At 45.0% G+C, this 18383-nt stretch overlaps 1 protein-coding gene and 1 non-coding gene across 2 annotated transcripts in view; both read left to right on the top strand.

The window, feature by feature from the left end:
- The first annotated feature begins 2681 nt into the window (after positions 1-2681).
- LOC111826203 lies at positions 2682-2806 on the top strand. The gene has a single exon (XR_002829485.1). It is a non-coding gene; the product is annotated as a small nucleolar RNA SNORD22 (small nucleolar RNA).
- Positions 2807-3115: 309 nt separating this feature from the next.
- The window catches only part of SNTA1 (syntrophin alpha 1), a 24621-nt gene continuing 9353 nt past the window's right edge, over positions 3116-18383 (top strand). Inside the window, exons 1-2 of the mRNA XM_006089408.3 lie at positions 3116-3175; positions 3579-3810. Coding sequence (XP_006089470.2) covers positions 3116-3175; positions 3579-3810 — 292 coding nt within the window. The remainder of the gene's footprint in view (positions 3176-3578; positions 3811-18383) is intronic.

Genomic DNA, 18383 nt, shown 5'->3' with positions numbered 1-18383 from the left:
ACAGAGGGAACCGGAGCACCAAGGTCGTTGGAGAGGGTTTCAAGAGTCCGGTGTCTCAGTTGAAAGGCACAGGTGTGGAGGGGGTTGGGGACGCACCAAGGACACGTGGGTGGGGAGTTGTGTGTGGAGGCATAGAGATCTGAGAGCAGTTACCATTCAGGGGTTGCTTGGACATCAAGGACAAGATGGGCCCCAGGAAAGCAGAGGATGGAGAAAAGGGATTGGGGCCTGGGACTGGGAGGTTACTAGGGCCGGGAGGGGGAAGTCCCTGAGACACCAACAAGGTGGGAGCTGTGGGTAAGACCTGGAGTTCAAAGTATAGGGGTCAATTGGAGACACCTGCTGGGCTCACAGACAGGGGCCAGGAAAAGACACAGAAATATGAGAACCTAGTAAGGCTGTGAACCTAGGCAAAGAGGTGGGTTTGAGTTTCCTGATCTTACTGTCTCCTTGCACAGGACTGAGAGGGGTGGACATAGAGTTGTTACTCCTCTCTGGGAGCTCTCAGATCCCAATATTTACAAGTTTTTGTAAAAAATATTTTTATTGATTTCATAGAGGAAAGAAGGGAGAGAGAGAGAGAGAGAGAGAGAGAGAGAGAGAGAGAGAAAGAGAGAGAGAGAGAAGCATCAATGATGAGAGAGGATCATTAATCAGCTGCTCCTGCAAGCCCCACACTGGGGAATGAGCCCACAACCCGGGCATGTGCCCTGACTGGGAATCGAACCTTGAACTGATTCATAGGTGGATGCTCAACTACTTAGCCACACCAGCTGTGCCTGATAGCTTTTTTTAGGGTGCAACCAGACTGTTTTTGAGTCCAGGATCAACTGTGTGAACTCAAATCACTTCCCATCTTTGAACCTCCGTTTCCTCAACTATATAGTGAGGCTAATAATATAGTTGTGATGTTTCTATGAGCACAGGAATCTAAAGCATTCACCCTGCCAGCACACAGTAGGTGCCTGGTTAATTATTGCTGTTAGATGAGAGGGAAAATGGAGGCCAGGAGAGATTCCCAAAGCAACGAAAAGTAGTGCTTAAAATCCCTGCAAACCCCCAGCTGTTGGGTTCACAGTTCCTCCCACAATTACTTTTCAGGGTCTCAGGCCAATCCTGCTATCATTCTGGATATGCTCTGTTCCTGTGCTTCCAGACCCTCTGGCCTGGGTGAGAGGGTGGGGATGGTGGTGCTAAGTGCTACAGTACTCTAGGCTCATGTCCACTTCATCCTGGCAATAGGTGGTAAAAGGTAGGGAGCATAAATCAATATTTTGCAGGTAAGAAACTGAGATTCAGAAAAGAAACAATTTCCCCAGGATTCCACAGTCAATGAGTGGCAGAGCTGGGATTTGAACCTTAATTATCAGGCCACTAGATAGTGCCAGGGGAGTTGGTTCTTTCCCGTGGAAGGGCAAATCCCCATGTAGTGAACCAAAAGGGTCTAAAAGAGGAAAATGAGAATCCAGGGAGTGAGCACCCACCTTAGCCCCAAACTCTAGCGTGGGGTAAAAACAGATCCATCCAGAAATTGTACGCTTAATGTGTCAAAGCAGGAAGGAACTTAGAGTTCATATAAAGTTACACTTTGTAGATAGACAAACAGACTAGGAGAGAAGCAGGGACTTTCCAAGGTCACATAAAGTTACACCCTAGCCTAGCGCCATACTTCCAGGTGGTAGTGAAGGTACTTTTAGGAGGCATCAGGGGAAGTGTCAGCTCCATTTAATTCTTCATGTATGTAGATTGCACTCCTGTGGCCATGATGACCTCCCCTCTAGGGTCCAGTCCAGCCCAAGCAGCCAGGAATGATCATAGTTCCACATTGAACTGAAGTTCCCAGTTCCAGGCCAAGCAGGGCAGATATAAATAGAAACCTTTTCCTTTCCTTGGCCTCAAGCTCTGTGCAGAACAAGAAGCAAACGGTTAGGTCTGCATGGGGGTCAGGAGAGACTTCCAATTCTCCAGCTGCCACACATTTGTTTTGTGATCTTGGGATAATGACCACCCCCTCTCTATGCCACTAGTTCCTCTTCAGTATTTCAGGGATGGACCAGTGGTGTGATACCTGAGGGTCCTACTTGCAGTCTGCCATAGAGTTAACAGTATTGGTTCTGAAGCTAGGAGACCTAGTTCAAATATATACTGGCTTTGCCACTTACTAACTGGACCACTGTGGGCAAGGGACTTCTCTTCACACTTCAGTTTTCCTCATTGGAAACTGAACATGTCTGTGTGATTGGGGTGTTGTGAAGATGCAATGAAACACCATTGACAACATTTAGCTCTTTGGCACTTGGAACTAGCAGTAACTATTATTACTATTTTTTTTATTTTAAAAGGACATTCAAGAATTTAGCAACAAAGCAATTCAGTAAAATGTATTAGCTATTTACTTATTTATCTAGGCTTTTGAAATCTCTAGATTTTAAGGTCTAGGTCTATACACTGGAATGTAAAATTTGGAGCCATGGCAATAGCTAATCCCATCATAATGCCAGATTAGGGGGTATCAATGGGTTTCCCTCACTGTGGGAAAATTGCTTAAAAACCAAAATATGTATTTAAGGAAAAATTACTGAAGCCCCTTGTAAATTTCTCAAACACTGGTGAACACCCAAAGCATTGGACCAAAAGATCCAGTGACCAAACTATAACATTATGAATTTAGAAAATGACTTTCTCAGTGAGGAAACATTCGCATGTCTTAACTCCTGTCCTAGTCCCAGAGCCTGTAGAGGTGAACCCACTGGGGCTGGCTGGGGAGAAGAGGAAAGTTTGTTCCAGAAGGAACTGTCTAAGGCAGCGGTTCTCAACTTGTGGGTTGCGACCCCTTTGGCGGTCGAACGACCCTTTCACAGGGGTCACCTAAGACCATCCTGCATATCAGATATTTACATTACGATTCATCACAGTAGCAACATTACAGTTATGAAGTAGCAACAAAAATAATTTTATGGTTGGGTCACAACATGAGGAACTGTATTTAAAGGGCCAGAAGGTTGAGAACCACTGGTCTAAGGGATCATAGGATTTCTAATCATGGAAAAGAAAAGAATAAATCACTTGTTGAAAGACTGCATATTTTTTTCCAGGTCTAAAGAAAGAACAAAGCATGTATAATGGAATCCAACTCTTGGAAGACAGCAAAAAGGGAATTTTCAAAGAATTTCTTGTACAATCTAGCTGCTCAAATTTGCATATAATCATTTCAGTCTTTATAAACAACCTTCAAAAATGACTTATTATTATTTTATTTATTTATTTATTTATTTATTTATTTATTTATTATCTTAAGTTTTACATATGTCTCCTTTTCCCCCAATTGACCCCCCTTCCCCCCACCCAACCATTCCCACCCCGGGCAAGTCCCCACCGCCCCAGTGTCTGTGTCCATTGGTTATGCTAATATACATGCATACAAGTCCTTTGGTTGACTTATGAGTATTATTAATGTCCCAAACTTCTAAGATTCTTTGCTGAAATTCTCTTTACCCTCCTATCTCCCCTTTCCCAGCACTGGGTTGGTCACTGCGGGACGCCTTCAAAAATAATTTTGCCTCCATGTGACTCCTGAGCGTTGGAGTGTCTGCCTCAGTTTCATCCTCTTTCTGTGCTGTGCAGGGGGCCGGGAGAACAAGATGCCTATTCTCATTTCCAAGATCTTCAAAGGCTTGGCAGCTGACCAGACAGAGGCCCTCTTTGTTGGGGATGCCATCCTGTCCGTGAACGGGGAAGACCTTTCCTCTGCCACTCATGACGAGGCGGTGCAGGTTCTGAAGAAGACAGGCAAAGAAGTGGTATTGGAAGGTAAGCACTGGGGAACCCAGGGTGTTTAGCTTGTCCCTACCTCCTCCGGGCCTCAAGCGGTGGGGTCTGGGAGGTGGGCAGGATTGAAAACAGAAATAGAACTTGGAGACCTGCCTTGAGACTGCATGGGATGGTGGGAGAGCCGGCGCAGAGCCAGACAGACCTGGTTTTCATTTCCTCTGCCCCACTCCCTATCTCTGTGGCCTTGGGTAAGTCCCTGCACTGTAGTTTCCTCATCTGCAAGTCAGGTCTGTAATTTCTGCCTTGCTGGGTTGTGTGAACAGGACAAAAGGTCCATGGCAGGATTTGTCACTCAATGAGTGACTCAGGGGAAGAGAGAAGGGACTGGAGATGGGACTGCTAAGACTCTTCCCTGAGGAACCAGGAGAGCTCTGAAGTCCCAGTTCTTCTAGCACTCAGGGCCCCTAAGACCCTGACACCCATTCTCATTTGGGAGAAGACTTGGCCTTTATGTGCAGAATGTCAATGAACAAGGATCAGAGAGGAGGTGTTTTTTTCTTTTGTTTGTTTTGTGGGTGGTTCCCCTCCACGATCCCCTCACTGTGTGGTCTTGGATCAGACCTTTGCCTTCTCTAGGCCTCAGTTTCCCCATTGGTTGTTATAGGCCTCTTGCTGTGGTTGTTGCGTATCTGCCTTTTGCCATCTCTCTCAAGAGATTTCTGCTTGGCTCAGCCCTTTCCTCAAACTTCAGCCTGCAATTTCCGGAAGTTGTGGGGGCCTGAGGAATGTGTCTGGCTCATGGCCCAGAACAGGCACAGGGAGGTGGCGGGGGCTGATGGAGAATGCCATGCTGAGCTGAGCCCCAGGCCCAGATCCTGACAGGTTGCCTTTGTTTCCCCAAATGGGTCTCTAAGAGGCCACAGAAATAAACAGGCTTTGGGTCTCTGGGTGATCTTTGGCATTCTTGTTCTCTCTCAGTTTTTGTTTTTAATATTTTTTAATTAATTTATTTTTTTTTTTAGAGAGAGGAAAAGAGAAAGAGGGGGAGAGAGAGAGAGAGAGAGAGAGAGAGAGAGAAACATTGCTGTGAGAGAGAAACATCAATCAGCTGTCTCTTGCTCTCACCCAGACCTGGGATTGAACCCGCAACCTGGGTATGTGCCCTTACCGGAATCGAACCTGCCACCTATTGGTGCATTGGACCATGCGCCAACCAACCAAGCCACATGGGCCAGGGCTCTCTCAGTTTTGTTTTACTTTTACATTTTAGGTGTATCTATTTAAATGCTACTGGTGCAGTTTTTATTTTTTGGTGCACTTTTAACATATACAGTGTATTTATTTATTTAGAGAGTAAGTTTAGTGAAGCTGGGGACAGTGAAACAAGGAAGAGCCTAGGATAGAAGAAGCAACAGGAGAGAGACTAGGTGGGACTGCTTAGGTTCTCTAGAAACATTATGGGAAAGAAGTGAGCCAAGGCGGGACTGCTGTCAGCTCACTGGAGAGTCAGAGAAAAGGGGGCCTTGGGGACAGGTTCTGGGGGGGTTACAGCCCATTGCTCCCCTGGTTGCAGGTCTGTGAGGACCCTTAGAGTTTAGGAGATGCATGCCTGCAGGGGAAGAAGAGGAGGAAGGGAAAGGCGCGGGAGTGCTCCCGGGAGGGAGAGAGCGCGCCTACAGTGTATATTTTTAAAAAGCTGACGCTGCAGTGTTGGTCCCTAAAAGCATAAGTACATCAATCATATTTTAACAGCAGTTATATTAATGATATGGCTATAAGATACTTTTTCTCCCAGATGTCTTGTTACTTTGATATTTATAGCCATTAATGCAATTTGAAACAGTTGAACTTTATCAAATTGTCATATTTTGGTTGACTTGAAAAGCTCTTTTAGTTTTTGCTGTTTGAAAGTCTAGCCTATAGGTGGCAAAATTTCTACTATAGACACATTTTTAATCCACATGGAGGTCCCCCTCAGCCCCTCACCTTTAGGTTGAGAATGTTTCTATTTGGGTTCTGAGTGTGGATCATTTTGAGAAGGTAGCATCTCTGAGTGTTAGATAGTTGAAGCATCTCCTGGTTTAGGAGCTAATATCCAAACCTTCCATCTAATTCATTAACCCTATTCCTTCCTCACTAAGTCAAGAAACATTTGCAGAGACCTACTGTGTACCTGGTGTGCAGAGCATTGAGTTAGAAGCTGAGCTAGACCCAGGCCTCTCTTGAAGGAGCTCACCATCTGGTAGGAGAGATAAAACATAAACACTGTCTCTTCTACACAAACTATTAAAAAATCAGTTTCTAAACACCTGTCTGCTTTGTGGCGAATCTCTGGCCTTGGTAAGACCTTTGCTTCTCTGGGCCTCAGTTTCTATATTGGCTAAGGTTAGATTAGATCAGAGATAACCAATAGCTTTCATTATGAATGTCACCTTCTCTGGTGGTCAAGCCATACTGGCCTGACAAGCTTGGCCTCTCTGTTGCCCAAGATAGGATTTGGCACATAGTAGGCACTTTATAAATGTTAGTAACTCCCCTCCTGTTTCACTGCATTTATATAGAATTGATATTATTTCCTCCTTAAATGTTTAGTAGCATTCTCCAGGGAAGCCACCTTTATAGAAATGTTTTTAACTCTGATTTTAATGTTGTTAATAGGGTAAGTTAGAGGATCTATTTTTTTCCTTGAATGAACGTTGGTAGTTTTTGTCTTTCAAGGAATTTGTCCTTTTCATCCAAGGTGTCAGATTTATCGACATAAAGTCATTTATTATTTCTGCCTTTTGGATGAGAGGCCTCGTTTGCTTTCTCTTTTTCTCCCCTCCCTTTATGCTGCTCTACTCAATGGTTTTGAGGGCACTTCTCAGTCTTATGGGGGAGACAGCTGGGCAAATCTACCAGGTCACCAACATGTCACACATGCTGAGATAGGGTCTGCCCAGGGATTGGAGGAGGAAGTGCTTTCTTCTCTCTGGGTTGTCAGGAAAGACTTCCTGGAGAAGGGGATGCTGCCACTTTATGAACAATAAGCAGAGGTGAGTATGGGGTGGAGGAAGGCTTTCCAGGCAGGGGACCTGTGTGAGCAAAACCATAGAGGGGTAAAGTGACTTGACTTTAATAATTCAGCTTTATCTGAGCCTATGGTGTGAGGAAGTGAAAAAAAGAGGAGGCTAACCGGATTGACAGATTCTGCAGAGCCAGACAAAAGGAATTGGACTTTCTCTGGAGAGAAAGGAGGAGCCATTACAAGGTGTTCGGCAGGGTTCACATGGTCAGCTCTGAGCTTTAGCAGCATCACTCTGGTTTGGAGGGAGGCACAAATAGATGCTCAATGGCAACGTGGAGGCGAGGCCATGAACAGGAGGGAGAAGGTGATGGGGCCATGAACAGGAAGGAGAGGGTGGTGGTTTGATTTAAGCAGGCTTGCATAAGAAGAGTTTGGAGGTTGTGGCCTTCTTTGTTAATTTCCCCCCGGCTTTTTCTTAGTTGAAGTCTCTTTTGAGTTGCTTTCCTGGCCCAGCAAACTTACAGAAGGAGGTCATTTCAACCAAGGCAGTAAAAGGGTGGGAGTGGGCACTGGGGTCAAGAATCTTTGAGTTGCATGGATGATCTGAGAAGCTTGGAGGAGGTGAGGGAGCTAAGGTCCTGGCTTGTGGCTGGTCCTTGAGATTTGGAGGAGTCTATGTGGAGAAGGTAAGAACTGGGCAGTGGCCTGAGTCTGGAGCCAGTGCTCTTGAGAGCCTCTCTGAGCCTAGGTTCTCTGCTAGAACCCAGTCACTGGTCACATTGTTCAGAACTTCCCTGCCCCTATCTCACTCATAAGCTATCTCCAAGGGACCATGGAAAGGGAGAGGGAGAGAGAGATAGAAACATCAATGATGAGAGAGAATCATTAATCTGCTGCCTCCTGCATGCCCACAATGGGGATCAAGCCCGCAACCTGGTCATGTGCCCTGACCAGGAATTGAACCTTGACTTTCTGGTTCATAGGTTGATGCTCAACCACTGAGCCACACCGGCCGGGTAGGTGGCCTATCCTTTGTATGAGAACTTGGCAGGACGGCTGGGCATCTTTCCTGAGGCCTGGGTCTTGGTAGGTACAGAGCTTCCTGAGAATGTCCTAGAAGGACAAATGTCACTGACAAACTCTGGGTGCCAGCCAGAGCCCTACTTCTTTGGCCTAAGTCAGGGGCTCATCTGAGCATCAGCAACCCTAGTCTGCCTTCTGTACCTTTTCCTCTGCGAGGTCAGGGGTTTACACAGATGTCTTGAGCCTGCTCTCAGTCACAGGGGTGTGTTTGTGACCAGTCTGGGCCCAAGCTGGCAGCCAACATACCTTTGCCTGCTACTTAGAGAGGCCCATTGTGTGCACAGATCTGGAGCCAGGGCCAGCCTGGGACCTTGAAGACCAAGCCTGTGGGAAAAGGGGAACAGCCAAATGCCTCCCCTCCCTCCACCTCCAGGGTGGCTGGCAAGACAGAGTCAACAGTGAGCCTGTGATGCATTAAAATATAATACTAAAGGACAGTGCAAATTAATGAGGTCAATTTTGGTACTTTGTACAAAGGGAAAGTACATTCCACATAAAGATCAGGCTTTTAAAAGATACAGGAATAGCCCTAGCCGGTTAGGCTCAGTGGATAGAGCGTTGGCCTGTTTACTGAAGGGTCCCGGATTCAATTCTGGTCAAGGGCACATGCCAGGGATACGGGCTCCATCCCCAGTAGGGGGCGTGCAGGAGGCAACCAATCAATGATTCGTTCTCATCAGTGATTTTTTTTTTAATTTTTTTATTGCTTAAAGTATTACAAAGGGTATTACATATGTGTCCTTTTTTCCCCCCCCCCGCCCTTGACAATCCCCTGGCCTCCCCTACCCCCCAGTGTCTTATGACCATTGGTTATGCTTATATGCATGCATACAAGTCCTTCGGTTGATCTCTTACCCCCCCTCTCTCCTGCCCCCCAACCCTCCCCGGCCTTCCCGCTGCAGTTTGACAATCTGTTTGAGGCAGCTCTGCCTCTGTACCTATTATTGTTCAAAAGTTTATAATGGTCTCTATTATCCATGAATGAGTGAGATCATGTGGTATTTTTCCTTCATTGACTGTTTCTATCTCTCTCTCCTTCTCCCTTCCTCTCTGAAATCAATACAAATATATTTTTTAAAAAGTATCATTTAAAAACAAATTAAAGACACAGGAATAGAGTAACATGTATATAAAAGGCACATACCATAATAGGAATTTCTATCATCCCTGTTACAGGCAAAGTCACCAAAGTTTGTTGAGAATAAATAACTTCCATCAAGTCATCCAACCAATAAATTGGCAGACTCAGAATTGAAACCAAGGTCAGTTTGGTTGCAGAGGCCACCATTGCCTCAGCCTCGAATAATACCTACCTTGTATAGTTATTTGCAAGATGAAAAAATAATAGATGTAAAGCGTGTGTAACATGCTGAGGCCAGTGCCCAGAGTATATACTTATTCATTTTATTTGCTGTTTATAAGGATGAGACAATGCGCGTGAAGTGCATAGCGCGATGTCTTCCACATGGTAAGCATTCAATAAAAGTCAGCCTTTATTATCATCACATCAGCACCAGCAGATTATTGTTTCCTCCAGTAAACTCCGAGGCCTTTGAGGGCAGGAATCATGTGTAGCTTGTCTCAGAGCCCCCGGCCTGGCACTGGGCCCAGCACACATTAGATCTTGGTGGGTGTTTGGGGGAATGATCACTGGGGCACATCTCAGACCTTTTCTACTTTATCTTTAACCTAGTCTATCGCAGTTTACTTTCCTAAATGTTTAAGGTGAGGCTTAAGACTCAAGCTGGGCCTCAAGGCTCAAGCTGGGCTTGACTGACTCCTGAGAATTTCTTTTCTTTCCTTTCCATTGAATTTATTGGGGTGACACTGGTTAACTGAGAATTTCTGTGCTGGGTTCTTCTAACTCCACGTCTAGGCCCCTGCCAACTTCTCCCCTGGGAGATGGACACGCCAGGTGTCCTGACTGAATTTGGCTCAGTGCATCACCACCATCCAAAGTGGGATGTTATTAATGGTTGCAGCTGATTTGAGGTCACCCTAGTTGGCTTAGCCAAGTGATGCCATGCTCCTGAGGTGCCTGTGGGACTCTTGTCCTGGGAACAGAGTCGAGAATGTAGCTCCTATTCAGTCCTCCCATGGCCACAAAGACCTGTTGTTCTAATCATTGTTTTCAAGGGAACATTATTTGGCTCCACACACACCACACACACCATAAACCATACCACACCCACACAGTTTTAGGCCATGTGACTCCCCACAGACAAAATTTGGCTTAATGCAGCCCTGGCCTGTTCTCTGGATCTTGATTAAAATTCCTGTGGGGCTCTGGAGGGAGGTTCTGGCTTCGATTAGCTGTGTGAGTCTGGCTGCTGATGGTGGTAGAGAGGAAATAATAATGATAATGATGTAGTGTCTGCTGTTCATGGGATACCCATAGCAGCGGTTCTCAACCTGTGGGTCGCGACCCCTTTGGGTGTCGAAAGACCCTTTCACAGGGGTCGCCTAAATACATCCTGCATATCAGATATTTACATTATGATTCATAACAGTAGCAAAATTACAGTTATGAAGTAGCAATGAAAATAATTTTATGGTTGGAGGTTCACTACAACATGAGGAACTGTACTAAAGGGTCGTGGCATTAGGAAGGTTGAGAACCACTGACCTATAGTGTGCTAGACACTGTGCTAAGTGTCTTCCATATGTTATCTCTGTGAATTAGGTACATTATTTATTCCATTGTGCAGGTGAGAACAATGAAACTCAGAGAAGTGAAGCTACTTGCCCAAGGTCACACAGTAGCAGAGATAGAATTTGAGCTTAGATCTGTCAGATGCAAGAACCCATGTTCTTAAATATTTATACAGCACTGCAAGTCATTAACCCCTGAGAGACTCAGTTTATTCAATTTATTCAACTGTTAAATAAGGACATAGATCCATTTCTTGAAATGGTGCGATTAGATGAAGATGTGTTTGTGATAGTTAAGGTTGGTGCTTGGTATATAGTAGGCGCTCAATAAGTACTTCTTTTTAAGACCCTAGAACTCTTTGCTTCTGGAAGGGTTGATGAGGGTCTCATCCCCAAATCCTGGCTTAGATTATTTTGAATGTGGTGTTATATACATATTTTTGTTTTGGGGGTTTTTTTGTTAATCCTCACTTGAGGATATTTTCCCATTGATTTTTAGCGTGGAAAGGAGGGGGAGAGACAGAGAGAGAAACATCAATGTGAGAGAGACACATTGATTGGTTGCCTCTCGTGCGCACCTGACTAGGGCCTGGGATTGAGACCACAACTGAGCTTTGTGCCCTTTACCAGAATCGAACCCGGGATCCTTCAGTCCACCGGATGATGCTCTATCCACTGAGCCAAACCAGCTAGGGCTATACATATATTTTAAAAAGTAGATTTTCAAAAAAATATAGAAAGTAATATATGCCTATTAAAAACCCAGGAGAGTGAGTGTAAAGCAATTGTCTTTTCATAGAGATAACCACAGTTGATATTTTCACATTCTTGCAGAAAATTTCCACATTTGTTTTTATCATTTAACAAGTTGAGGACATATTTCCAACTCAGTACATGTAATTCTGTTTCATTCTTTTTTTTGTTTGTTTGTTTTTAAGAAGTTCTAGGAAACTAGAATTTCAGTGTTTCGTACTTGTATTTTTTCAAATATGTTTTTATTGATTTCAGAGAGGAAGGGAGAGGGAGAGAGAGATGGGAACATCAGTGATGAGAGAGAATCATTAATTGGCTGCCTCTTGCACGCCTTCTACTGGGGATTGAGCCCGAAACCTGGGCATGTGCCCTTGACCGGAATTGAACCTGGGACCCTTCAGTCAGCCGTTTGGTCGATCTGCATATTAGGGCTAACCAGCTAGGGCTCTGTTTCATTCTTTATAATGATTGCACAATATCATCCTATATAATAAAACCCTAATATGCAAATCGACCAAACGGCTAAACAACTGGCAGACAACAGGTCCCTATGATGCGCACTGCCCCCTGAGAAGGAGGCAACCAGTGGCAGTGATGGGGGGGGGGGCGGGGTTGGTCAGCGAGCGCCTTACCTGTTGCCTCCTGCAAATCAGTAGTTGGACATCCCCCGAGGGCACAGGCGGGGCTGAGGGATCCCGCCTCCCCCCGCCCCCCAGCGCCAACCCCGCTCCCCCTCATGAATTTTGTGCACTGGGCCTCTAGTATTGATATTTGTACATTGATTTAACCAATATTTACTGAGTCCTGTCTGTGTTCCATGACTAAATGTAGGCACTGGTGATATAGCCAAGAATAAAACTGAATTAGGAGCCCTGGCTGGAGCTCAGTTGGTTGGGCATAATTCTGTGCACCGATAGGTTGTCGATTCAATTCCTGGTCAGGGCACATGACTGGGTTGTGGGCTTGGTGCAAGAGGCAGCCTATCGATGTTTTGCTTTCACATTGATCTTTCTCTCCCTCTCCCTTCCTCTCTCTCTAAAACTAAATTTAAAAATATAAAGTTAAATAAAAAAGACTGAGTCAGGAAGCTCATATCTTATATTTAGCAGCCTCTACCCATGGACATTCAAGTTGTCACTAGTCTCTTGGACCAAAGACAATGGTGCTGTGACCCCTCTGAGCACTTATGAGCATTTATCTGAAGCAGGGCTCCTGCAAAGGATATTATTAGATCAAAGCTTTCACATGCCTTTAGGATCTTGATAGATGGTGCCCCTTATGCTGCATAAGGGTGTGGTGAGGTGAGATTCTTTTGCTCAGAGTGTGGCAACCTAGGCTCTGTTGTTCAATCCTGTTTCAGGGCCTGCCAGGGGCTGGGGACTATTTATAGTCCAGCCTTGCTAGACCAGCAGGACTTTAAAGGTCAGCCCTTCCAGAGCCTGTTGGAATCTCATGTCCACTCCATACCATCCTGGGTGGGAATGTGGGCAGCCCTGACTTGAATCTTTATAGAGCCTTACTCCGAGAGCTGGTGTATCAAGTGCCCATTATTTAGGCAGAGAAACTCAGGCTCAGAGAGACCTTGAGACTTGCCAAGACCAGAGAGCAAGTGACAGGGCCTGGATTAAAATCTTTGCCTGTCTGTAACCACATTGTGTGCTCATCCCCTTATACTGTTACACTAAGAACGGCAGCAGGAAGAATAACTATATTACTTATTGAAGATCTATTCCATGCCAGGCAGGGCGAAGTGCCTTTCAGGTGTTGAATATCAATATGCTTGAAGTAGATATATTTTGCTCCCATTGTAAAGATGAGAAAATAGAGGCTTACAAAAGTCAAGTCAGCTGTCCAAGGTCACAGAGCAAGGAAGTAAAACCCAAGCCTATATCACTCCAGAGCCCAATTTGATGTCTCTTCAGGCTGAGAAGCCCCAGGCCTGTCAATATTCATTTAAAAAATTTCTTATTTACTGATTACTTGGTATATGTTGGTACTATTCTAGATGCTGGGGATACCCTAATGAACAAGAAAACAGGTCTCTGCCCTCACAGGGCTGATATTTTGGTTGGAGGAGAAAGGCCATTAACTAGTAAACAAATGGGCAGATCATGTAATTTCAGGCGGGGGCGAGTAAGTGATCACCCCCTGAACAGATAAGGAACAGCTTGAGCTTAGAGAACAGGCTTCAGCCAAGACTCAATGCCAAGATATTCAGTCCCAAACATTTATTGAGCACTGAGATAAATACTGGGGATACTGTATTGAGCCAAAACAGATGCATCCCCTATCTCTTCTCAGCCTTTTGGCTAAGATCAAACGCAGATGTATTTCCTTTTCTTTGCTCCCTGGGCCAGGCAAATGGTCCTGCCTTATCTGTTCCTTGTGTTTGTTTGTTTGTTTATTTATTTATTTATTTAAAAATATGTATATATTAAATATATTTTATTGATTTTTTACAGAGAGAAAGGGAGAGGGATAGAGAGTTAGAAACATTGATGAGAGAGAAACATTGATCAGCTGCCTCCTGCACACCCCCTACTGGGGATGTGCCCGCAACCAAGGTACATGCCCTTGACCAGATTTGAACCTGGGACTCTTCAGTCCACAGGCCGATGCTCTATCCATTGAGCCAAACTGGTTAGGGCTTTAAAAATATTTTTATTAATTTCAGGGAGGAAGGAAGAGGGAGAGAGAGATAGAAACATCAATGATGAGAGAGAATCATTGATTGGCTGCCTCCCGCATACTTCCCACTAGGGATTGAGCCCACAACCTGGGCATGTGCCCTTGACCAGAATCGAACCGGGGACCCTTGAGTCCACAGGTCGACGCTCTATCCACTGAGCCAAACAGGCTAGGCATCTGTCCCTTGTGTTTTTAGAGAAGCCTGGATCCTTGGGGCCCTGGCTTCTCTCCTTGGGAGAGCTGGGACCTGGGGCCTCGGGAATGGAATCTCATGTTTGTATCTGTCTCAGTTTGTACAGTGTTTGTATCTGTCTCAGCTTCCCTGAAGAGGAAGGGCCCATGTGTCACTGCTTTATCAGGCTTCTGGGCCAGGATCTTGGCTGGGGTGGGTGTGGATACCAACTGTGTCTATCCTTGGAGTCTCAAGAATGCTGGCTACAAGGCCATGGTCGTGCCCTCAGCTTTCCAGGCCATCGCCTTTAGGCAACCTGGCCCTGCTTGCTGGGTGACTCAGGTAGAAATCAGAGCAGAGAGAGGAAGACTCAGAGCTGGACTATTTATGGTCACACTCCGGGGCCCCCACGACCCCACCCCCATCCTGGGGCAGGCCATTGGTTTGTGAAATCCAAGCCCTGTACTGAGTGCCAGCTGGTGTGCTGTCCATTTATAGCATGTTCTGTGGGAAAGGAGGAGGACCCAGTCTGGAATGGCCTGGGTGAGCAGGGGCTCTAGCAGTTTTTCTGACTTCAGAGTTGACAAATGTGCATTTGTGGAGCACATAGGATAGGAGATCCCTGCTGCATTCTGGGGACACAGAGATGAGTCAGATGAGGTCCCTATCCTCACAGTGCTCCCATCCTGGTGGGGGACAGACCTCCACACAGACACAGGAGAGTGGATCTAGGGGACCGCAGAGGTGATGGCTGAGGTGGAACCAGTGTGGGCATCTGGGAAGGCTACCTAGAGGGGTGAGTTTGAGCTGAGCTGGGACCTCTTGGAGTGTGGCACCTTCTCCCTCCCGGTGAACAAATGTGTCCTGCCCTGGCATTCATGGAAACTGACTCTGGGTTTGAATCAAGCCCAGTTTCTGTTCTCTGGGAGTTCCATTTTGTTGGGAGAGACAACCCCAATGCACAAAATAACAATAGAGTTCTCAGAAGTGTGGGCAGAGGTGGCTGGTAGCTAAGAAACATATTTTTTGAGTCCTTAACTTGTGCCACATGTTTTACATAATCTCATTTAATTCTAACCTCTCTCTAAGGTAGACAGTGCCATTCCTCTTATATTTATTATTATTATTATTATTATTATTATTATTCCTCACCTGAGGGCATTTAAAAATTTAATTTTTATTTATTTATTTATTTTTAAAATAGATTTTTATTGATTTCAGAGAGGAAGGGAGAGAGAGAGATAGAAAGGGTTCTGTTGGCAAGGAGAAAAGAGCAGGGGGATGGCTTGAATGTCATATAGGCTGTGATGTGTCCCACCTTCATTGTCCCTTGAGACATAATCCAACATTCAGTTCTGGGGTAAGTCATTGCTATAATGATGATGATGAGTTCTTTTTAGTCCTAGTCCCCAAAACTTTGGGCATAGGCTTAGTTCTGTCACAAAAACCTACTCTTATTTTCAACAAAACTTCTCTTTCAACCTCAGTAGAGTTTCTACCTTCCTCTCCCACTCCAAGGGCAGTCTCCTGTGACAGAACTAGCTTCCTATCTGGTTCTTCCAGGGACCTGGGCTAAGAACTGCTTCTTCACTCCATCTCGTCTGCCCGCTCACAGGAAGAACATACTGGTTGGGCCTTGACTGCATACATCAGATGACTAGCAAACCAGATGGCTGAGGGGAGAGGAAGGAAGGCTGCCAAGGGGTAACAGGGATAGGTACCTTCAATAGGGCAGTAGAGGGAACCACCTGGCTGGGGGAAGAGAGAGTAGTGCTTGTAAGTCTTGATATACCATCTTCCTAGTAGCTCATTTTAGAGGTGAGGAGACTGCTGCTCATGAGAATTGGGAATAGTTCCAATGCCAGGGCACATGAGGCAGACACTGTTGCTTGCCTTCAATCATTTCCCCTTCATTCTTGCTAACAGAAGCCTGATTTTTTGGGTGGAAATATGCTCACTCCCAGAGGCTGAATTGTGATTGGTCTAAATCATGACTATTCCCTCTTAAAAAATTTTATTGATTTCAGAGAGGAAGAGAGAGAGAGAGAGAGAGAGAGAGAGAGAGAGAGAGACAGAGAGAGAGAGAGATATCAATGATGAGAGAGAATCATCCATCGGCTGCCTTCTGCATGCTCCACACTGGGGACTGAGCCTGAAACCTGGGCATGTACCCTGACCTGGAATCTAACTTGTGACCTCCTGGTTCATAGTTTGATGCTCAACTACTGAGCCACATTGGCCAGGCATAACTATTTCCTCTTGGTAATAATTGTGCTAGAAGTGGGCCTGCACCCCGCTTGGATCAATGAAATATAAGGCTTCATGGAAATACTAGTATTTCCCTCTCTGATAAGAAGAAGGTGTTAGGAGACAGTCTCTTTTCTACCTGTCTCTTCCCTTTCTGCTTTGGGTGTTGTTGACTTGCTTGAGCTGTGGCCATTCTGTGGTCATGAGAATGGCAGGGCCAAGAGAATGGCAGAAAGGTTTACCCTGAATCCAGTGTCATTGAGCCACTGAACCAATCCTAAAATTGCCCTCCTCTAGACTTCTTGTTATGTGAAATCAGAAATATCTTTATTGCTTAAGGCATTGTTATCATATGTTCTATTATTTGCAGCCAGACTTCAACAAATGATATAGCAAGAATGACCAAAATGTTTTATTAACAATCAACCTTAATTGATTGGTAATGGCTGCCATAATACACTGTTATTGATTAATGATATATTCCATGAGCAAGGGATAAAGAAGTGGTAGCGTAAGTGTCATATGTTTACCATTCCAGTCCTACCTAGGGCCAGTCCAATACCTGACACATAGCAGGTGCTCAAGAAAACTGACTTGTTTCTGAATCTCTACGCCCACAAAGCTCTTCTCAGATCAACCCTGTCATCATGTTGCCTTTTACTTTTATTATTTTTTATTTTTTTATTTTTTGCTAAAAGTATTACAAAGGGTATTACATAAGTGTCCTTTTTTTCCCCCCCGCCCTTGACAAACCCCTGCCCTCCCTTACCCCCCAGTGTCTTATGTCCATTAGTTATGCTTATATGGATGCATACAAGTCCTTCGGTTGATCTCTTACTCCCCTCCCTCCTGTCCCCCAACCCTCCCTGGCCTTCCCACTGCAGTTTGACAATCAGTTTGAGGCAGCTTTGCCTCTGTATCTATTATTGTTCAAAAGTTTGTAAAGATCTTTATTATCCATGAATGAGTGAGATCATGTGGTATTTTTCCTTCATTGACTGGCTTGTTTCACTTAGCATAATGCTCTCCAGTTCCATCCATGCTGTTGCAAATGGTAAGAGTTCCTTCTTTTTTACAGCAGCATAGTATTCCATCGTGTAGATGTACCACAGTTTTCTAATCCATTCATCTACTGATGGGCACTTAGGCTGTTTCCAGATCCTAGCTATGGTGAATTGTGCTGCTATGAACATAGGGGTGCATATATCCTTTCTGATTGGTGTTTCTGGTTTCTTGGGATATATTCCTAGAAGTGGGATCACAGGGTCAAATGGGAGTTCCATTTCCAGTTTTTTGAGGAAACTCCATACTGTCTTCCATAGTGGCTGCACCAGCCTTTTACTTTTAGCTGCCAGTGTTCGTGAGATCTTCTTTTTCTAGAAAGGCATGAGATCCAGGTCCTGATCACGACTCTTTTGGTTGCAAATGTCATAACTTCTGTTGACATGGCAGCCTGACTTTCTAACGAACAAGTATTAGAAACTGGAACATTAGCAGGTGTTTCCCTCTGTTTCTTGACATGCATCTCCACTAATTTTACCTCTCTGCAAACCAGCTTTCCTCTTCTTTGTCCCCACAGCAGAAGGTGGTTGACTCCCATAGCAAATTTGTTCAAGACACCAGTCTCAACTGGGTAGCCTAGAGTGGGTTAGATGGTCACCCCTGGTCCAGCTAGCATAGCCAGGAAAGCAGGATCACATGTCAGAGCATGACTTTATGGGTCAGTTGGGCAGAGGAGTAGGTCTGGGCTGCTCTTCTAGCAATATGAAGATGTACTGTCTAATATGGTCATCATTTGCTGCATGTGACTTTTGAATTTAATTTTAAATTAATTACAATTAAATAAAATGCCCACTTCCCTGTGTCTGTGTGGAGCTCCCATTAGGCTGAGAGCACTGTGCAGGCAGGGACCTTATCTGACTCATAAAATAAAAAATGCAGTTCCTCATTTGTACTGGCCACATTTCAAATGTTCAATAATCACATGTGGCTTAGTGCTACTGTCTTGGA

This window comes from Myotis lucifugus, unplaced genomic scaffold (genome assembly GCF_000147115.1).
Source record: "Myotis lucifugus unplaced genomic scaffold, Myoluc2.0 scaffold_60, whole genome shotgun sequence".
In the NCBI taxonomy this organism is placed as follows: domain Eukaryota; kingdom Metazoa; phylum Chordata; class Mammalia; order Chiroptera; family Vespertilionidae; genus Myotis; species Myotis lucifugus.
This window is presented reverse-complemented; position numbering and strand designations above follow the sequence as displayed.